The 22,952-nt window shown below is 40.3% G+C and overlaps 1 protein-coding gene across 2 annotated transcripts in view; it reads right to left on the reverse strand.

The window, feature by feature from the left end:
• Positions 1–22,952, reverse strand: part of LOC117407592 (macrophage mannose receptor 1-like) — a 152,175-nt gene that overhangs the window by 95,197 nt on the left and 34,026 nt on the right. Inside the window, exons 2-10 of one of the 2 annotated variants that reach the window (XM_059017513.1) lie at positions 20,918–21,129; positions 16,737–17,078; positions 14,125–14,463; positions 12,342–12,683; positions 11,566–11,904; positions 10,106–10,366; positions 9,296–9,367; positions 8,960–9,051; positions 6,904–8,517 (exon numbers count right to left, since the gene is read on the reverse strand). In XM_059017513.1, the coding sequence (XP_058873496.1) occupies positions 8,398–8,517; positions 8,960–9,051; positions 9,296–9,367; positions 10,106–10,366; positions 11,566–11,904; positions 12,342–12,683; positions 14,125–14,463; positions 16,737–17,078; positions 20,918–21,129 (2,119 nt within the window). In that variant the 3' untranslated portion in view covers positions 6,904–8,397. Of the gene's footprint in view, positions 1–6,903; positions 8,518–8,959; positions 9,052–9,295; positions 9,368–10,105; positions 10,367–11,565; positions 11,905–12,341; positions 12,684–14,124; positions 14,464–16,736; positions 17,079–20,917; positions 21,130–22,952 lie in introns of those variants that run through there. The other variant, XM_059017514.1, reaches the window with a different exon arrangement.

Below are 22,952 nucleotides of genomic sequence, written 5' to 3' on the forward strand. Positions count from 1 at the left end.
GAACTGGAGGCCCGTAAGTATTCTTTGCACTGACTATAAAATCTTGTCGAAGGCATTGGCAAACAGACTAAGCGGAGTAATGAGCACTATTGTGCATTCAGACCAAACATACTGCGTACCAGGCCGAACAATATTTGATAATATATTTTTGGTGCGGGATTTAATAGTTGCCTCCAAGCTCTTTGGTTTTAAAGCTGGATTGCTCTCTCTGGATCAAGAGAAGGCTTTTGACCGGGTAGACCACCGGTATCTTTTTGATGTTATTAGGTCATTTGGCTTTGGTCCCAATTTTTTGGGAAAAATTAAGTTGCTCTATAGTAGCATTTTTAGTGTACTTAAAATAAATGGTATATTATGTGCTCCTTTTAAAGTTCAAAGGGGAATTCGCCAGGGTTGTTCTTTATCGGGAATGTTATATTCTCTGTCATTTGAACCCCTGATGGTAAAATTGAGAAAGATATTGATTGGGTTGTCTATCCCTACTGTGACAATGGAGCCTGTTAAGGTGGTGGCTTACGCTGATGATCTTGCTATTTTAGTAACAAATAAGAGAGACATTCAGATAATAGAGGAGAGCTTGAGGGTATTTGAAAGAGTGTCCTCAGCTCGGGTAAATTGGGACAAGAGTAATGCCTTTTTAATGGGAGAGTGGGAGGGCAGCAGACCACCGGATTTACCATCAGGGCTTAAGTGGAACAGGGAGGTTTTCAGATATTTGGGAGTTCACTTGGGAGAGCAGGGACTGGCTAAAGAGAATTGGGAAGGAATACTGGATCAGGTGAAAGGTCGATTGGATAAATGGCGGTGGCTTCTAATTAAGCTTTCCTATAGAGGAAGAGTTTTAATTATTAATAACCTGGTCACATCAATGTTGTGGCATAGATTAATGTGTGGGGATCCCCCTCCTTCTCTGCTGTTGGAAATTCAGAGAGTATTGCTGAGTTTTTTTTGGGATGGGCTGCATTGGATAAAGCAGGGGGTGCTATACTTGCCTGTAGAAGAAGGAGGACAGGGATTGATGGATATAAAAAGCAGAATAACAGCTTTTAGACTCCAGTCGCTTCAGAGGCTGCTGTACTGCCAAGAATCACTACCCTGGAGAACAGTGGCTTTTGCTTTTCTTCGTTTAGTAGGGAGGTTGAATTTTGATAGGCATCTGTTCTTATTAGATGGTGGAAAGTTAAATCTCTCGGTCTTGCCTGTTTTTTATAGGGGGATGCTGAATGCTTGGAAGGTTTTTAGAATTAACAGAGATTTGAAGTCTGTAGGGATGTATTGGTTGCTTGAAGAGCCTCTAATTTATAATTCAGCATTAAAATGCAATCTTTTAGAATCAAAGAGTTTTGTTTTACTTTTAATTTCCAGAGGAGTAGTGAAGGTCGGTGATTTAATTAATTTTGATAACCGAGCCTGGAAAACTGCAGAATTGCTAGCAAGTGAGCTGGGTGTGAGATCAGTGCGTGTGATGGAGGGGTTTTTAGTGCAGTTGAAAGCGGTTTTGCCTGCAGACATGTTAAAACAGATGAGTCAGTTGTTCTTAGGAAAAAGCCAGCTGGAGACAGAACCGCCAGAGTTGGACCTGCAAGTTGAACCTGCAGTAGGGCAGACCACTGATACCCCGGGGCAGATCCTAAAGTTTGCAGAAGGATATAAGGTTCAGTTCGGGGGGATACAAAAAAAAGAAATGTATCGGATGTGTGTGAAAGTGTTGCATTTTCAAAATTTAAAGAACTTGCCTGATACACATTGGCGAGAGAGGCTACAGGTAGAGGACTCCATCACCCCTGCATGGAGGAATCTCTATAGATCACCAGTTCCTAAGAGAGTGGGGGATCTACAGTGGAGAATATTGCATACCATTGTGGCCACCAACTCATTTCTCTCCATCATTCAGCCGGGGAGAGGAGATACATGTCAGTTCTGCTCAATAAGGGAAACAGTTTTTCATTGTTATTTATTTTGTGGTCGGTTAAAGCCTTTGTTTGAGTTATTGAATGATTTGTTTAGTGAATTGGGTCTGAGTTTTACTCAAACTACTTTTATTTTTGGGGTGAAGAATGCTAAAGGAAATAAAAATCTTTGTCAATTGGCAAATTTTCTACTGGGTCAGGCAAAAATGGCAATTTTGAAAAGTAGGAAGAATAAAATGAATGGAGTTTTAACTGATGCGGTAATACCTATTTTTAAAGTGTTGGTAATCTCAAGAATTAAAGTTGATTTTACTTTTTATAAATTGGTGCACCAGCTAGAAAAGTTTCAGGCAATTTGGGCAATTGGGGAGGTGGTGTGTTTGGTGGAAGATGATAATTTAAAAATGTGCTTGTAATTGTTGTAATGGAAGGTTTGTATGGATATTTGTGCTATTTGTTTTGTAATGTTAATATGTTTCTGATTGATTGAAATAAAGGATATTAAAAAATAAAAAAAAATATCTATCTATCTATCTATCTATCTATCTATCTATCTATCTATCTATCTATCTATCTATCTATCTATCTATCTAGCACAAATAAATAATTGTTAATACCACAATCCACCCAACATAATTATCATATTTTTCCACCATTAAGGAAACAGCCTGTGAATATTTCTCCTATGCAATATATTGGGTCTGTAGCTCTTTTTTCTTCTGTAACTTGGCGGTGGATTTCTCATTTTGTCTTGCTCGTCGTGAATTGTTTTTTTCTTTTTAGAGACATTGATTGTCTGTTTCCAGTTTAACTGCAAAAAAAAAAACCGTAAAATGAACTTAGCATTTGTTTTGTGTGTGTGTTTTTTTTTTTTACTACAAACTTTATGGCTCTATAACTTCGATTTAAACTAATCTCGGGATAGAAATAAAACGTGGCTACTGTACGGTGTGCAAAGAAGATCTAACAATATTTAAACTCTCGCAGACAATTACATTTATCGACTTTTTCCAACAGTTTTTGTGAATCATGTTGGAAAATTTCATGAAAGTTATCAGGTATATATTTCTTTCTACTGATAATAATGGAATGAATAACTATTATTTTATTTATAAATATTTATTTTGAGAAAATAATCGAGAGTAGTGTCCATTATTGCTTTTAAATTCCTTGAGAATAAACGTGTATGATGTCATCGCAATCACTCAGGTGAAACAATTATTATTATTATTATTATTATTATTATTATTATTATTATTATTATTATTATTAATTTCTTAGCAGACGCCCTTATCCAGGGCGACTTAGTTTGCATGGCAAGATGCTAAAGTAAAAAAAAATTTGTGAATTTTTATAGGAAGAGAGTCAAATGCAGCCAGAAAATGCCTGGTCCTGGGGGAGCATCCCACTGAAAAATGCTTAATCCTGAAAGGGTTCGATAAGCATGTAACACTTCTGCACAGCTGCAAAACACTCATTAGAAAGTGAACAGTCTACCTCCTTTTCACATTAGCGAAACACCCGTCAGATCGCAATTGATTGCACATGTAGCAAAATCTGACAAAAAGTACTACTTTATGACATTACACGGGTCATATTTTGGTACCTGTACCACTTTCTAACACTACACCGGCACTACAATAGCAGTACAGTATTTCATGTTAGATTTCGAAATATCACATTTGTCATCATTTTTTTTACGTTTTTAAGTATATGGAAAACTACAAAGCGGAATGTAATTCAATATCTTAAGGTAACATTATTCAGCAGGTTTCATTCGACTTTATGAAGCAACATTATTTAATTCTGAAGGGTGAGGGAAAACGTTTGGCCGTAGCTGTACTTAAACAAACGAGAGGAGAATCTGTGTTAATCAAAACTAAATAAAGAAAGTTGCCGGTCAAGGCAGGCGTGTATCTGCAGAATAATAATATTGAGCTGAACGCCCGACTGCAGCTCGCGCTCAGCACCAGCTCGCGCTCGGCTCTTCAGACTCAGAGCTCGAGAGCGCCAACGGCGGGTTTTTTCCTGAGGTAAAGAAAATAATCTCTGATCTGACTGAGGTAAAGAAAGCCATCTCTGATCTGCCTGAGGTAAAGAAAGCTATTTCTGATCTGACTGAGGTAAAGAAAGCCATTTCTGATCTGACTGAGGTAAAGAAAGCCATCTCTGATCTGACTGAGGTAAAGAAAGCCATCTCTGATCTGACTGAGGTAAAGAAAGCCATTTCTGATCTGACTGAGGTAAAGAAAGCCATTTCTGATCTGACTGAGGTAAAGAAAGCCATCTCTGAGCTGACTGAGGAAAGTCGTTTCTTTTTTTTCGCTTTAAAAAAAAAAAAATTAATAATTAAGCGATAGTGCCAGTCAATGACGAGCAGAAGCGAGGGCGAGAACGAAAGTCAAGGTCAACTAGTATCACACGGTAGAGCCATCATCGAGAGGGAACTATCGCAATTAGAAAACGATTTTTAAAATCATTGTTTTCTTTAAAATAAACACATTAAACCCTAGATTTACCTTGAGAACTTATACTGATTCTTCGGGTACCTTTCCGCTGAGTAAAGACGCTCTAAGAAAATAGTTTTTTTAAAAAAAATAAAGAACACGGATGAAATACATAAAATGAGAAAAAAATCAATGACTTTTTATTTAGTAAATCGATTTTAATTGTGTATGTTAGGGTTTTAAACCCCTATTTATAATTCCGGACATTGCCTGAGGAATGAACTGAGCAATTACTGAACAGTCGGTGTACGATGGAGTCTGAACTACCAATACAACCTGTCATTAAAAATCACTTTAAAACGCCTCCTAACTCACCATGTTTCTACCTTCAGACAAATCCTTTCCCTCCTGAATCTATATATGAATGGAGCGGTATTACTGAACTGACCGCGTCTCGCTTTGTTGCTGTTGAAAGAAGCTGCGTCTGCGCGCCAGTCTCACTGACAGGCTGTGATTGGCTCGCCGCAGTTGCAGGTACAGGATTGGTCGCTGTCGTCGATATTGATTGGCTGGTTTTGGTGGATAATACATTAATGTGGACCAATTGTGTATTTGCTTGGTATTTACTGTCCAATAGATGTGAACTTGCGCGGATTGATTTTGAATTTGATTCCCAGTTGGTGTTGAGACGTTCCAACGGGCATCTGCCGTCTATTATGAGTCCGCTAGAACTGGAAGCTGATTGGCTGACGGTACTGAATTGTTTTCTAATAAAAACATAGCGGTCTTATGGTCGTGCAGAGTTGACCGACTGAGTTTTAGATGTTGGCACCACAAGAAAATGAAATTTAGAAACACTTATAGGTTAATTCACTTATCTTCTTTGTTAAAAGAGGTTTTATATATAATATAAATATTGGGCAGCAGTGTGGAGTAGTGGTTAGGGCTCTGGACTTTTGACCGGAGGGTCGTGGGTTCAATCCCCAGTGGGGGACACTGCTGTTGTACCCTTGAGCAAGGTACTTTACCTAGATTGCTCCAGTAAAAACCCAACTGTATAAATGGGTAATTGTATGTGAAATAATGTATAATGTGATATCTGTATAATGTGAAATAATGTATAATGTGATATCTTGTAACAATTGTAAGTCGCCCTGGATAAGGGCGTCTGCTAAGAAATAAATAATAATAATAATAATATGTCAAATGTGTGACTTGCATACACAATGATTTGATAATGACAGGCTTGGTTGTACACTAGTTAGCCTCTTTTGTCCAGAGCTGTGCTGTGTTTGCATTCAAATGCACTAGATGGCGCTGTCTTCTAAGAACAATGGTGTAATTCATTAACAATATAAATAGGGCTTCTGTTTTTATGTTTTTATTAATTTCATTCTTCGGTGCTTTTTTTAAATCTATTTTCTAGTTTTATGTAAATCTGTTGGTTTTTTTGTTTGTTTTATTTTCCTTGGCTTTCGCTTTTTGTCTTTTGCGGTTACTTTGTAAAATTCTTGGGCGTTTTTTTCTGTCACGATATGTACAGTGGTAACTCGACAGTACTTACACACTTAAGTTGTCCCTTCTTTCCTTTGCTGTGTTCCGCAATGAAATCCTTATGGTCACGGGCACATTCTTCTGGGGTTTTTGTGTGTGGGCATTTTTTTTACATTTCGCCACAATTTGCAGTTATAGAATCCGTTTTCCTTATACCACAGTTGATCATAGAAGATTGGTGCTCATGTGTGATATGGTATAGATTATATGTGCCGTTTACAAGACTCTTAAAGTAAAGGGAAATTTAAATATAGGCCTATACATTATTTACAGAATATGTACAAATGAATACATGGCAAAATCACAGGCAGAGAGCTTTACTTAGTTGAGCACAAGGTGGTTTCAATAAATACTTTCTGATTTAAATATACTATGTGATCGTTTGGGATATTTAGCCCATTTAAAAGAGTAGGTAATTATTATTGTTTTTATGATTAGTTGAATAAAGCTCGACTGAATAAGACCATGTTGCTACCTACTTTCCAGGCAGGTAGCGAACCCTCACTAGTGCCTTAAAAAGTGAACTTCAAGCCCTGCCTGTGCTGTGATTTCATTCACACAGTTAATAATTAATTAATTAATTAATTAATTAATTTAGCAGATGCTTTTATCCAAAGCTATTTATATACGGGCCAACAGCAGTGCCCCACCCGGGAATCAAACCTCAAACACTTGGTTGCAAGTCTGGAATCCTAACCACCACTCTACACTGCCGTAAAACCTGCTTATAAGAAATACAGATGCTATCTATCTATCTATCTATCTATCTATCTATCTATCTATCTATCTATCTATATATATCTCAGGTAATCACTATTCAAATAGATAAATAGTCTAAAGTATCCGGAGTGCAATGCTGAATTGAAAAAGTATTGCGCAATCAGAAGGACGAGCCTTTATCACTTTCGATTCAGTATTTGCAAATAATTCTGATTCTAATTGGATCACTAAGAAAAAATCACGTGGAAAAAACACACAGAAACAAGTTTTCTGATCAAACGTATTTTATTAATTTCTATAATAAACCACTAACATAATATGACTAACAGCAGGTCCAAAAAAACATAAATGAAAAAATATTACTATTAATAATGATAATTTGTAGCCCATTAATTTATCCATTACCAGAAGTGTTCCTCTACATTTTGCGTAGAGAAATACAAACAGACAGAATTTCTTTGGAAAGTTTTGCCTTTTAAACTGTATGTCTTGTAAACCTCTCCAAACTTACCATTTTAAATAATTGTCGTTCTAATAAACATTTCCCTTATTTTATTAATTTCTATAATAAACCACTAATAACAGAATACAACTAAGAGCAGGTCCGAAAAACATAAATGAACACAAATAAACAATGATGATGATTATTATTATTATTATTATTATTATTATTAATAATAATAATAATAATAATAATAATAATAATAATAATAATAATAATAATAATAATAATAATAATAATGAGATTACTTGGTGGACATTAATTTAATAAGTAATGCAAATATATTTCTACCCTATTAACCTGCTGTATGATGTGTTTGCGCTCTCATTATATTGTATTCCACAATAGCCATGTCTTGTAAACCTCTCTAAGATGCTGTTTAAATGTACCATTTAAAATAATTGTCGTTATTTAAACGTTTTCCTTCTCGTTATGTGTGAGTCGCCCTCGCTTTCGGCTCGGGACATTTCACGCCACGAGGCGGGGCTTACCCCACGATAAAGCCCTCTCCTTCGGGTTCTATTGCCTGATTAAAACACACCAATCAAATGTTTCCTAAGACTGTTGCCCCTCAAACTGCAAGAGGCAACACCTCTAAATAAGAGACGCACGACACACCATGACACCCTTGAATTAAAATGTGAAATAAAAATTCTTAACAATAATCCATCTCCCAAAACATGCACTGAGATCAGCCTGACCACACTAGACCTTCAAACTAAAATAATTGTATATAATTAAAAAATAGTAATGATAATAATATTTAAAGAGATTTATATCCTATTACGAGTGTTCTGTATAATCCTTTTTTGCTATTTCTACTTGGATTGTTCTTTACCAGGCTTACTGAATTGATGTCCTTTTTCAACCACAGAGGCTGCTGCTGCTCATGATAAGACTCCTGAAAGATGAATGAATTAATGCTGAAGTTGTTTGAAATGACCACTAGGGGGTGTGCATCTGTCATGTCTAATGCCATGACGCATTTTTCATATTTTGAAGACACCGAGAAAGACTTAATCAAATCTTGTCACTGAATTTGGGTTTAATCATTCTAAATTCAGCACCGTTGAAGGTTTGATAGTTCTGGATGCATCTGAGCAGTAATTGAAATAGACACCGGTAGAGAACACTAAAGTCATATTAAACAGCTATAAGAAATGAATCACTCAGACAATGCAAATGTAAAATATCCCTTTAAAAGCAAGGTTAATAATCTAAAAGCAGGTCAGTGAATTTGGGGTGCTGGCCAGGCTGTGCTATCTCAGGGTTTGGAGCACGTCTCCGTCTCCTTCTCCTCCTCCTCCTCTTCCTGCTTGTGGAAAATCTTCCCGTCTTTCTTTTTCCAGCGCAGCGTCATGCCTTTGGGTAAGCGCTCTTGAAGCTGAAACGAGCACAAGACTCCATGTTACAAGAACACAGGAACAGGAGGAGAGCTGGGAACCACAAGAGGCCGTTCAGAGCAGCCAGGCTCTCAGCCCTTGATAGCAAACCCAGTAAAGCTCATCTCAGGAGAGCTGCACGCATTTCAGAGCTGGGAAAACCATGCCTTGTTCTGTTTAAGGATGCTGAAAATGACACCTGGAACGCCTGCTAATTAAAAATAAAACTGTTTGATGGCAATCTGAAGGAATTTGAACAACTTGGTCATTGATCTGTCTACTGGAGTTGCATGGTAAAGTACGTGCTATCTCGTATTTCAATTTTTTCTCAAGATAATAACTCCTCTTTAAGGAGCTCCTGTCCAGAGAGCGTGTGGGAACTGTCAAAGTGAAGAGACACACAGAGACACCCAACAGCACTGTGGAAGCCCCATTGTACACTACCTGAGCTAAAATGGCATTTGAGATCTTTGGGTCTTCAGGGTCCAATCCCTCTGCTGCATTTATCTCAATCCTCACCACCTGCCTGCGTTTTCCTGTGCGGAGAAACAGAGCAATTGACACAGCATGGGTTAGAAAGGGTGCAGACAGGCTATACAGACAGAACCACTTACTCTGATTATAAACACCACAGACACTAACTGCAAACTGCCCACATTGCAGTGAGCTCCAGATCCCACTGAACTGAAATCACATCTTTATCCAGCTCATACTCTTACTCTAACGTGGCTGGCTTGTACCTGTGAAATGTTCTGGTCGGATTTCAACACAACAGCATACCTGGTTTAGGAGAGGTCTGGGTTCCAGTTGATGGTTTTGTAGTTCCTGGAGCTTTGGCTGCCGGACTTGATTCTGTAAATAAATCAAAGTGAAATCAGGTCAAGATTGGATTTATGTTTGAAACTCAGGGCCAGGTTCTTCCCCAATCATGCCTTCACTTCTACATCAACTTGGTCCTTTTTTTAAAATGTCACTTCTCTTCTAAACCTCACAAGACTATGTCTAATCGATGTGCGGTCTCTGGCATTCTTTGTATGCAAGACCCACCAAGTTAAAAGATGCAGAGAGACCAAAGTCTTCAAATAAGTGGAAGCCCAGCGACAGCTTTAAAGATATTAGAAGCCACGTTATTACAAAAAGAACGCTGCGTGTAAAGAGACTGCTTGAGAAGTCCCTGAAGGCCTTCTTTCTAACTGTGCAATATCTACGGCTTGCCTTTTGGTTTGATCGATTTCGAAAACAGGATTCCTTCGCTGTTCCTGACTGGAGGCACCAGAAGAATCAAAAATTCAAACTTAGCTGCTTACATATTTGAAGTTTGTTACCAGTAAGGTCAGGCAGTGTATGTTAAGAATAATATTCACTGTATGTATTTCTGCACAAGACAACAGATTTCTAAGTGTAATGCTACTGGGGATGTGACTCAGGTTGCCCAATTCTGATGAAGAGTACGTTGGAGAAAACAGCCCTTACCTTTCCATTGAATTCAGTCGCCTGAGATGAGAGTTCATTCATTACACACAGTTTTTTTTCTTTGCTTTTATCAAAATGGGACCCATGAAGTTACAGAAAGGTATATAGACATGATACCTGGTCCTGGAGAGGTCTGGGTTTCAGTTGGTCGTTCTGTGGTTTCAGTTGGTCGTTCTGTGGTTTCAGTTGATCGTTCTGTGGTTTCAGTTGGTCGTTCTGTGGTTTCACTTGATAGTTCTGTGGTTTCAGTTGATCGTTCTGTGGTTTCAGTTGGTCGTTCTGTGGTTTCAATTGATTGTTCTGTGGTTTCAGTTGATTGTTCTGTGGTTTCAGTTGATTGTTCTGTGGTTTCTGGTGCTGTGGTTGTGGAATTTGAATCTGTAAGAAAAACAAGTACTTTTCAATAATGGTAATACAAACCTTACACCCAAGAGACGTCTTTAGTAACTGAACCAATCGGAGGAAGAATCATCAGCGAGCACAGATTGCCGTCACGTGGAAACTGATCAAGCTGAGCCGACTCTTTCCTAACACACCCAGAACGTGCGTTTGAGAGGGCTGTGCTAAGTAGGACTGCTAATAGGGGCGTGTGACGCAGGATATAGACTCCACCCTCCAACAACACCTGTTAGAACCAGGGAACCCTGTGTGAAAGGTTTCTGAACCCCGGGTCTGGTATTAAGGGGTTATATTTTGTAAACTGTCAATCAAGCCTGTCATTAGGGAGTCTATTTAAAGCGCCTGTTCCCAGATTATGAGCGAGGCACTGGAAGCCTCACAGCTGTGGCCAGTGTGTGAGAGAAAGCAGCTGCCAGGCATTCAAGGCGAATATAAAAATCATTACCAGCCCTGTTTAGAGAGATGGTGCGAGGGAAGCTGCGAGGCGCCTTTTCAAAATGTCTCAACTGAAAGGGACAACACACCCTTTATAAAACTGCACACCACAAGAACTACAAATGACTTGGTCTGGATATTCCCATTTCTGATCAATATCCTGAACTTTGACAGAGATGTGATGTTTATATGAGCAGCAGATTCATTGACACAGCCAGCCCCCCACCCCCACCCCACTTGAGATGCAAATATTCTTCCAGAAGTTAGAAAAATGATCAGCCACATAAATGACCGGACACATAAAGATGTGTTACCAAAATTCAACTTGGGCCGAGGATTTTGTCTCAACAACATGACTAGGTTTCCACTCTCTGTGTGAAGAAGGGTCTCCTTCACTCTGTCCTAAATCTATCTCCACTTAATTTCCAGCTGCGTCCTCCGGTCCTGGCTTCTGTGCTTAAAGTATTGATTCGGGTTAACTATGTCACCTCTTTGAAGATGTTAAAGATTTTAAGCATGTTCCCTCCCCCAACAGAAAAAGGAAAGAAGGTGATACTTATTCGTTAAGCATTTTTTCCAGTGAATCTATAATGAACAATTACAATAGTGATTCTTTTTTTTAAATAATGCATTGTTAAATTCACGTCCTCGCATTTGTTTTCTCACGCATTATCTATAATGATGTATCCTACTATGCTGTATATTAAACTGGAACTGAACACAGAATGAACAGAGATCCTTACCATCATAGCAAACAAAGTATTTCCAGTCGTCGCAAGGCCAATCGTCCCATTTCCCTTGGTTAGGGGAATACATTAAAACACATTTAGCATAGCCACCTGCTGGTTCAAAAATGTTCCAGTTTTGAAATGTTGAGTTCTCCTCGTCAGCCCACTTCCACGGGTTATTGAACAGACCGATCCAGAAGGGACTGGCCGGAGCTTTCTTCTTTATGTCTTCATTTTCACTGGCACTCTTTATACTGACCAGGTCGGTGTGGTATTGTCTACAGTACTGCTGAGCGTCAGACCAGGTTTTCAGTGTGCTAATCAGGGTGTATCTCTCAGTGATGTTGCTGGTTTCTGTAAAGATGAAAGAGGCTGTGAGCTGTGGAGGAGAGGAGAAGCAGGATAGCTACACTGTGATCTCTCTCACTGGAGTGGCTGGTTTCTGTAAAGAAGGACGAGGCTGTGACCTGTGGAGGTATGGTAGCTCGTGTCTCTCCTGCTGAATTGTGGACAGGGAGTCTGCTCTGAAACACTCGTTAATTTAGCTACTGTAACTACTAAAGTAGAAAGAGCAGCGCACAGCATAGTCCTGCAGTGACTGGAAAAGAATGATATCACAACAATTTAGAAAACTGCATTGTTAATAATACCCACAATAACATTTTAGATTTTTTTTCAGTTGATAACAGTATTTTTTTTAAAATGTCATAATAAAAATATTTCTAATAATATACATTAATCTCATTCAGATTTGCCCTTGCTGTCATCACAGAAATGAAATTGCACTTTACCGGTGTAGCACATGAAAGGTTTCTGATCACGGCAGGATGACTTGTCCCAGCTGCCTGTTGCATCGGCTGTAGCACAGAAGAGTGTGTCAATACCAGCCACCCACTTAGTGTAGCTGACCGCATCTCCAGTGGACCACTGCCAGTTATCACTGTCCCGATACAGCCCGATCCAGAACTCGTAATCCTTTGCAACATTCAGAATCTGCTGTTGTTCTTCCAGGCTGCGCACAGTCACCAGGTCTGTGTACTTCTCTCTGCAGTAGCTACGAGCGTCAGTCCAACTTTTTATATCTCTCACTGGAATGTATGTTCTGTTGGGGCAGGAAGCGTTTTCACAAAGCCCTGAAAAACAGTGTTGAAAGACTTGTGGCTATTGAAAGATTGAAACCACACAAGACGATGATACAATGTCATGGGCAAACTAAGTGCTCTGATTGGTTGTTACTGACCACATGACCTTGCAGGAATGTTTTTGAATCCCAGAACAGGTATTAAGGGGTTATATTTTGTAAATTCTCAATCAAGCCTGTTATTAGGGAGTCTATTTAAAGCGCCTGTTTCCAGATTATGAGTGAGGCACTGGAAGGTGCAAGGAAAGCTGTGAGGCGCCTTTTCAAAATGTCTCAACTGAAAGGGACAACACACCCTTTATAAGACTGCACACACAAGAACTAGACGATACTTACATAAGAACATAAGAAAGTTTACAAACGAGAGGAGGCCATTCAGCCCATCTTGCTTGTTTGGTTGTTTGTAGCTTATTGATCTCAGAATCTCATTAAGCAGCTTCTTGAAGGATCCCAGGGTGTCGGCTTCAACAACATTACTGGGGAGTTGGTTCCAGACCCTCACAATTCTCTGTGTAAAAAAGTGCCTCCTATTTTCTGTTCTGAATGCCCCTTTATCTAATCTCCATTTGTGACCCCTGGTCCTTGTTTCTTTTTTCAGGTCCCCTGGGTCAACATTGTCTATACATTTTAGGATTCTGAATGCTTGAATCAGATCGCCGCGTAGTCTTCTTTGTCCAAGACTGAATAGATTCAATTCTTTTAGCCTGTCTGCATACGACATGCCTTTTAAACCCGGGATAATTCTGGTTGCTCTTCTTTGCACACTTTCTAGAGCAGCAATATCCTTTTTGTAACGAGGTGACCAGAACGGAACACAATATTCTAGGTGAGGTCTTACTAATGCATTGTAAAGTTTTAACATTACTTCCCTTGATTTAAATTCAACACTTCTTACAATATATCCGAGCATCTTGTTGGCCTTTTTTATAGCTTCCCCACATTGTCTAGATGAAGACATTTCTGAGTCAACATAAACTCCTAGGTCTTATTCGTTAAGCATTTTTCCAGTGCATCTATAATGAACAATTACTATAGTGATTTTTTTTTTTTAAATAATGCATTGTTAAATTCACATCCTCGCATTTATTTTCTCACGCATTATCTATAATGGAGGCTGTGTGGTCCAGTGGTCAAAGAAAAGGGCTTGTAACCAGAAGGTCCCCGGTTCAAATCCCAGGTCAGCCACTGACTTATTGTGTGACTCTGAGCAAGTCACTTCACCTCCTTGTTCTCCGTCTTTCGGGTGAGACGTTGTTGTAAGTGACTCTGCAGCTGATGCATAGTTCACACCCCCTAGCCTCTGTAAGCCGCCTTGGATAAAAGCTTCTGCTAAATAAACAAATAAAAATAATGATGTGTCCTACTATGCTGTATATTAAACTGGAACTGAACACTGAGCTCAAAGAGAAGCCAGAATGAACAGAGATCCTTACCTTTATAGCAAACAAAGTATTTCCAGTAGCCGCAAGCCAAATCCTCCCATTTCCCTTGGTTAGGGGAATACATTAAAACACATTTCTCACTGCCACCATTTGGTTGACCAATATTCCAGTTTTGAAATGTTGAGTTCCCACCGTCAGCCCATGTCCACGGGTTATTGAACAGGCCGATCCAGAAGGGACTGGCCGGAGCTTTCTTCTTTATGTCTTCATTTTCAATGGCGCTATTTATACTGACCAGGTCGGTGTGGTGTTGTCTACAGTACTGCTGAGCGTCAGGCCAGGTTTTCAGTGTGCTAATCAGGGTGTATCTCTCAGAGATGTTGCTGGTTTCTGTAAAGATGAAAGAGGTTGTGAGCTGAGGAGGAGAGGAGAAGCAGGATTGCTACACTGTGATCTCTCTCACTGGAGTGGCTGGTTTCTGTAAAGATGAAAGAGGCTGTGAGCTGTGGAGGAGAGGAGAAGCAGGATAGCTACACTATGATCTCTCTCACTGGAGTGGCTGGTTTCTGTAGAGATGAAAGAGGCTGTGAGCTGTGGAGGAGAGGAGAAGCAGGATAGCTACACTGTGATCTCTCTCACTGGAGTGGCTGGTTTCTGTAAAGATGAAAGAGACTGTGAGCTGTGGAGGAGAGGAGAAGCAGGACAGCTACACTATGATCTCTCTCACTGGAGTGGCTGGTTTCTGTAAAGAAGAACGAGGCTGTGACCTGTGGAGGTATGGTAGCTCGTGTCTCTCCTGCTGAATTGTGGACAGGGAGTCTGCTCTGAAACACTCGTTAATTTAGAACATAAGAATATAAGAACATAAGAAAGTTTACAAATGAGAGGAGGCCATTCACCCATCTTGCTCGTTTAGTTGTTAGTAGCTTATTGATCCCAGAATCTCATCAAGCAGCTTCTTGAAAGATTCCAGGGAGTCAGCTTCAACAACATTACTGGGGAATTGGTTCCAGAACCTCACAATTCTCTGTGTAAAAAAGTGCCTCCTATTTTCTGTTCTGAATGCCCCTTTATCTAATCTCCATTTGTGACCCCTGGTCCTTGTTTCTTTTTTCAGGTCAAAAAAGTCCCTTGGGTCGACATTGTTAATACCTTTTAGAATTTTGAATGCTTGAATCAGATCGCCGCGTAGCCTTCTTTGTTCAAGACTGAATAGAATCAATTCTTTAAGCCTGTCTGCATATGACATGCCTTTTAAACCCAGAATCATTCTGGTTGCTCTTCTTTGCACTCTTTCTAGAGCAGAACTGAACACAATATTCTAGGTGAGGTCTTACTAATGCATTGTTAAATTTTAACATTACTTCCCTTGATTTAAATTCAACACTTTTCACAATATATCCGAGCATCTTGTTGGCCTTTTTTTTTATAGCTTCCCCACATTGTCCAGATGAAGATATTTCTGAGTCAACATAAACTGCTAGGTCTTTTTCATAGTTGCCTACTTCAATTTCAGTATCTCCCATATGATATTTAAAATGCACATTTTTATTACCTGCGTGCAGTACCTTACACTTTTCTCTATTAAATGTCATTTGCCATGTGTCTGCCCAGTTCTGAATGCTGTTTAGATCATTTTGAATGACCTTTGCTGCTTCAACAGTGTTTGCCACTCCTCCTATTTTTGTGTCATCTGCAAATTTAACAAGTTTGCTTACTATACCAGAATCTGTGTCATTAATGTAGATTAGGAATAGCAGAGGACCTAACACTGATCCCTGTGGTACACCACTGGTTACCTCGCTCCATTTTGAGGTTTCTCCTCTAATCAGTACTTTCTGTTTTCTACATGTTAATCACTCCCTAATCTATGTGCATGCATTTCCGTGAATCTCTACTGCGTTCAGTTTGAGAATTCATCTTTTATGCGGGACTGTCAAAAGCTTTCTGGAAATCTAAATAAACCATATCATATGGGGCAGCAGTGTGGAGTAGTGGTTAGGGCTCTGGACTCTTGACCGGAGAGTTGTGGGTTCAATCCCAGGTGGGGGACACTGCTGCTGTACCCTTGAGCAAGGTACTTTACCTAGATTGCTCCAGTAAAACCCCAACTGTATAAATGGGTAATTGTATGTAAAAAAAATAATGTGATATCTGTATAATGTGAAATAATGTGATATCTTGTAACAATTGTAAGTCACCCTGGATAAGAACGTCTGCTAAGAAATAAATAATAATATGCTTTGCAGTTATCCGTTGTCGATGTTGCATCCTCAAAAAAATCAAGCAGGTTAGTTAGACACGATCTCCCTTTCCTAAAACCATGCTGACTGTCTCCCAGGGATACTGTTACCATATAGGTAATTTTCCATTTTGGATCTTACTATAGTTTACATAAGTGTACATATAATAGAAGTCAGCTACTGTAACTACTCAAGTAGAAAGAGCAGCACACAGCCTAGTCCTACAGTTATTGGAAAAGAATGATATCACAACAATTTAGAAAACTTCATTGTTAATAATACCCACATAGAAACATTTACGATTTTTTTCAGTTGATAACAGTATTTTTTTAAAATGTCATAATAATAATTCTAATAATATGCATTATGCTCATTCAGATTTGCCCTTGCTGTCATCACAGAAATGAAATCGCACTTTACCGTTGTAGCACATGAAAGGTTTCAGATCACGGCAATATGACTTTTCCCAGCTGCCTGCTGCATTGGCTGTAGCACAGAAGAGCCAGTCAGAACCAGCCACCCACTTAGTGTAGCTGACCGCATCTCCAGTGGACCACTGCCAGTTATCACTGTCCCGATACAGCCCGATCCAGAACTGGTAATCCTTTGCAACATTCAGGATCTGCTGTTGTTCTTCCAGGCTGTGCACAGTCACCAGGTCTGTGTGCTTCTCTCTGCAGTAGCTACGAGCTTCAGCCCAGCGTTTTAGAGTTTTCACTGGAATGTATGTTCTGTTGTGGCAGGAAGCGTCTTCACAGAGCCCTGAAAAACAGTATTGAAAAACTTGTGGCTATTGAAAGATTGAAACCACACAAGACGATGATGCAATGTCATGGGCAAACTAAGTGCTCTGGTTGGTTGTTAGTGACCACATGACCGTGCAGGCATATCTTCACTGTCGCCGAACGGGTCGGAACTTTTTTCTTAAAAGTTAAATGATCTGTATTTATGCTGCGATAGCGGGAGGTGTGGGTTATGCGCTCGACATGAGAGACACAGAGGCGGAACTGGCGTTGTCACGCCACACAGGCACCCAAGATGTCTTTTGTTGCAGCACACAGGAACAAAACACAGGCAGGTACCGACGATGGTGTCACCCGGGTGACAATACACTACTGTCTTCACAAGGTGCCGTGAAAACGTCGCTGTGCTGCTCTTACTGCTGTACAAAGGAGGTCCCGCGGACACACCCCTGCTCACTGTACTTCGAATCGGTTTTAAAAATCCCTAAACTAATCCCTGAGCTTTCTGCAATTAAAGTGTCAAACCCTAATCCTGGTTCCACACTGACTCGGAGATCAGGGGCAGCAGTGTGGAGTTGTGGTTAGGGCTCTGGCCTCTTGACCAGAGGGTCGTGGGTTCAATCCCAGGTGGGGGGACAGTGCTGCTGTACCCTTGAGCAGGGTACTTTACCTAGATTGCACCAGTAAAAACCCAACTGTATAAATGGGGAATTGTATGTAAAAATAATGTGATATGTTGTAAGAATTGTAAGTTGCCCTGGATAAGGGTGTCTGCTAAGAAATAAATAATAATAATAATGTATTATGCATTTCTTTGTATTTAAAGTATTATGGATTTTCTTGTTGTTACTGGATCTTGTAAAGCGCTTTGTGATGGTGGTCCACTATGAAAGACGCTATATAAAATAAAGATTGATTGATTGATTGATTGATTGATCATTGTAGCCATGATCTGTCCGGTCCCAGCTCTCAGGAACTGGGGTGTGTGTGTCAGGGGATCCTTTTTATAGAGACCCTCCACCCACAGCCGTGCAGATCATTGATGGCGCCCTGTAAGAGCTATGAATCCAGGACCCCCCCCCCCCCCCCGGAACTTGCAGTCAGCGAATAAAAAAACAAATTAAAGAAGGGTTCAAAATCTTTGTAAATATCCAATGGAATGCACCAATAGAAACGAAACCCTATAGCCTGCAAATGTACTTTTCTTGCTTTCAGTGATGCAAAGTCATTGATGACATGGTCATAGTTCAGAGAGTTGGCCAATGCAAATTCAGTGGATATAATGGCTAGATTGAACAAGCGTTCTTGGCCCATGGAGGTTCGGAGATCATTTTTTATCAGTTTCAGCTTTCTGAAACTACGTTGGATTGTTAGGGAACTTGCAAATAAATGACCTACCTGCTTGAATAGTCATACAGTTAGATGGATGGGGAAATGTTTATTTTCATGTAAAGAATTATATTATGTGAAGATTGGAGCTAAGTTTTAGGCTACCAATAATGAGTAGAATAATTAGAATTAACAGTAGAAGATGCTGAACTGGAAAATGCTGGCAATCTCTCTGTTGGGTAGATTTTCTCTGGAAGGGTCCCAGCCCAGAATAAAGAAAAGGAGACTCTCACTCTCTGAACCAGGAGAGCTATCCGTGCCTGTTCTTGAGAATTATTATGTGGCTGTAAGGCTATATTTGGTGCAATACTGGATTTTCAAACATGTTAATGCCGGATGTACCCACATGAAACCATTTGGAAAATAATCTGACTATTCACTCCTCACTGGTCCTCCCCCCTCACTCAAAAAAAAAAAAATTAAGCATTTCAAATAATAATAATAATAATAATAATAATAATAATAATAATAAATAAATAAAAACAAAAGCTGTTTAACATACACTAAATGTCTGGTGTAAAAATGTTTAGGATAAGACAAGGATTATTTAAAACTGGTAATTTGTACTATTATTTCAACACCGCTTTTTAGCGCCCTCTAGTGGCGTCCATTAAAGCGCTTGAACTGGACCTGCTCTACCTGTTGGGAGGCTAGTAGGTACCTACTGGCCCATTCCTATGGGATGATTTTTGCTTGATAATGTCCCATTTAATTGACTGATCTCAATCAGATCGGGTGGAATTTTTCAAATTGTGCAAAACTACTTGGCGATACGCTGCAGCCGTGCTGCTCAGACCCCAACATTTTGTATGAATTAAAGATATTTTTTTCTTTGCGGCTTTCAGAAAATCGCATGAGCGAAAACGTGGCCGCGCACAGTGTAGCCCGTTATCCCCAAAACATATTTAGGAAGAAATAGGGTCGGTCGGGTAGCCCGCCTTATTATTCGTCAGCCAATCGGCTTGAGGGGAGGTCGCCGATTGGCTGATGAATAATAAAGCTCTTTCGTGTCTTTCGTCATGTTATTTCTTAGTTTGAATCGTTATTGCACACATTTGTTTTACTTATTATTCGTCAGCCTATCGGCGCCCCCTTCAGGTCATACTGCGATGTGGACAACTGCGAAAACAGCAAAGGAAATGGAAGCGTTTCTTGTAAAGACTGCGAGGGTTGTGACGCTTATTCCTTCTCTCTGGTGCTGTGCTTGCTGTACCGAGCATGACAATGACGGCGGTTTCTTATTAAATGTTTTTCATTTTTGTATTATTATTATTTGTTTATTTAGCAGACGCCTCTATCCAAGGCGTCTTACAGAGACTAGGGTGTGTGAACTATGCATCAGCTGCAGAGTCACTTACAACTACGTCTCACCCGAAAGACGGAGCACAAGGAGGTTAAGTGACTTGCTCAGGGTCACACAATGAGTCAGTGGCTGAGGTGGGATTTGAACCAGGGGCCGGGGACCTCCTGGTTACAAGCCCTTTTCTTTAACCACTGGACCACACAGCCTCCTTTGCTTACTTATGCATTAGCGTGGTCAACTTGCCCCATAATTTTTAACTCGCCTCTAAATCGCAAATAAATCGATTTTATATCAACAAGAGCAGTAAAATGAGTTTTCGACCTGCGTGAGCGGCCTCGATAAATGGGTTTAATCGTTTGATTGCAGCGGCGATTCTGTCAGGGGAGAGAGCATCCAGACCGCAATTGTATCTGGTGCACAATATCTATCTAAATAATGCAACTCCCTCGTTACAGATAATTTTGCACTCACCCGCGCTCTCTTCTCGTTCAACCTTGTGGTGTGTGCTTCTAGTAACCATTTAGCAAAACAATTCAATTCCTTTAGCCACAGTTCACACACACTTTACATGTGCAGTAAAATCAATTCATTTAAGAACATAAGAACATAAGAAAGTTTACAAACGAGAGGAGCCCCCATTCAGCCCATCTTGCTCGTTTGGTTGTTAGTAGCTTATTGATCCCAGAATCTCATCAAGCAGCTTCTTGAAGGATCCCAGGGTGTCAGCTTCAACAACATTATTGGGGAGTTGGGTTAGAGAGGTGGGTTGAAAATCCTGACCTGTCTTAAAGTGTCCCGGGATTATGGGGCCAGGTGGCAACCCTATTGTTCATGCTGCCCCAAACCAGCTCGAGACATATATTGTTGTGTGATAATATATTCTGATAATATTTATGCTCTTCTTCTCACAGTAACACAGACGTCTCGAACCCTGGTCCTGCAGGTTTGTTTGGTGTCTTTACGTCATCAGTGGCTAAAGATCTGAAACCCATGTTAATCTTCACTAATTAGGCCAATAATTGGTTCAATTAAGTAACGAGAGCTCGGTTGAAATGAAAACCAGAGACCATGTAGATCTCCAGGACCAGGGTTGGAGACCCTTTGTCTAACACGACAGAATGATTTCCCATAGAAGAGAGAGGTCTACCATGTGAGGAGGGTCCTACCTGCGAGCAGAAGGATGACCACCAGGCTCTTCTCCATCCCAGTGAGCAAGTGGTCAAGCATTTTGACCAGCAGACAGACAGACTCCTTGGTGCTGAGATGGTCTGGGAGATGCAGGCAGACAGACAGACAGACTCCTTGGTGCCGAGATGGTCTGGGAGATGCAGAGTGATGCGCTGAAGGGTCTGCAGTGGAGAGATGCACACCTATATCACTGGAACACGGAAATGTGAACCCATCAGTGTCTATATGATTAGCAATTCCACAAGCAATACCCCAGAGAAGTGTGATTACTAATCAGAACAAATACACACCCTGGAGAGGCTCGTCTCCAGCCTGGTGCGAGGAGGAATCCCAGCCAGAGGAAGGGCTTCTCAAAGCGTTTTACTGCAAACTTGGTGCATATTTTAAAATCTATTTTTTTTAAAGTCATTGTACCCAAAAAAGGGTCCCCCTGATGAAACTGTTTTTTTTTTCTCAAAGAGTGTGTTCTGTGCAGACCAGCGTATCGTCAAGCACTTGTTTTGCACTATTGTTTGAAAAATGCGACCACATACCAGAAAAAAATGTATAACCAGTTAGATTATGAAATGTCACTCTCTAACACATTCCCTTCTCTGAGCATTAGTGCTATTGTCCACTTTACTAAATGGCTTCTCTCTCAATGTGTTGAGTTGTGCAGATCTACCAAGAGATGGCACTAAAGAGCAGGAGCGCTTCCTGTGCCTCGGCTCAGTGAATCTTTTTGCAAACCAAATGATTCAGAGGGTTCAGTGGTTCAGGAGGCTTCACTTTCCCCATCACTAAACAAAACAGCCTAGGACACGCATGAGCGGCGCGGCACCGCTTGCGGGGAGTGAAGCGCGGCGGCGCGCAGCAACACCGCTTTGGTTGGTGGCTACACATCAATGGTTGTTACGCGGCGATAAAAAATAGACAGCCTACCACCTCGCAGCACTGTACAACAACTCAAAAAATGTATATCGTTCTTGAACTTTTACTGCTTGAACCCAGCGTGAACGACCATGTCCATCTCCAGAAATATTTATCAGGATCTAACGTTATAAGTTCCCTTAGCAGAACACCACTCAGAAATATTTGCTTTTTATTTACCGAAGGATATGTATGGAAAATATGATATTTATTTCGGGATACAATGTGAAAGCCTTTTTCTACAATTATATACCCAGCACCGCACTTAACAAGACTGGACTGTGGTACTGTATCTGTAGTTGTATAGGCGCTGCTATTATTAAGGAAAAAATGGATCACATTGTATACAAATAATCAGTCGGCTGGCAAATGGTTAATTACTTGACGTGTATATCTGACAAATGATACAGGAGGTCAAGTAACTGGATTAATGCAGGGTGTAAGCGGTTAGTATTTGTTTTGGATCATTCAATAGACCCATAACCAACGTCCTTGAGATTCTTATTTCTATAAGAATCGGGACTCTGAGAAACTTCAGCTATCAGTAGCTCCTCCCTGTTGATGGATATTCGAGTTCATCAAGACATGACGTATCCCGCACCACGGATCTGATTGGCTAGACCCAGATATGCCGCTGCGGGAAAATGTTCTCTGCATCCGACCCACATGAGCAGCTGATATTTATATAACCCGACCATCTCCAAAGTGGCAGTCGCTTGATTCATTTGGAGATGCAACGTTATGCACACGTTTAGCTGGATGGGAAATATTAACCCATCCAGGCTGTAAAACAATAATAACACAACATCGTTTTAAACAAACACAAAACCTTTAAATAACAATAATAATACAAAATACACACAGGGGCGCGGGGTACCCCGTCCCAAGGGGTTAAGAGGAAGGCTGATAGGTATGTTTGGAGTGAGGCGGCTCATTCATATAGACAATCCAGGAGGAGCGAAAATAGAAATGGAAGGGAAGTGATTTAGGTTTCACAGACCCCAATCTGCACTGCGAAATCATTGCTTTACTGATCAGCCACTAATTCAAGTTTTGCAATACAGAACCAATTTCAGGTCAGCATTTTATAAAATCACTTGTACT

This window comes from Acipenser ruthenus, chromosome 57 (genome assembly GCF_902713425.1).
Source record: "Acipenser ruthenus chromosome 57, fAciRut3.2 maternal haplotype, whole genome shotgun sequence".
Lineage (NCBI taxonomy): Eukaryota > Metazoa > Chordata > Actinopteri > Acipenseriformes > Acipenseridae > Acipenser > Acipenser ruthenus.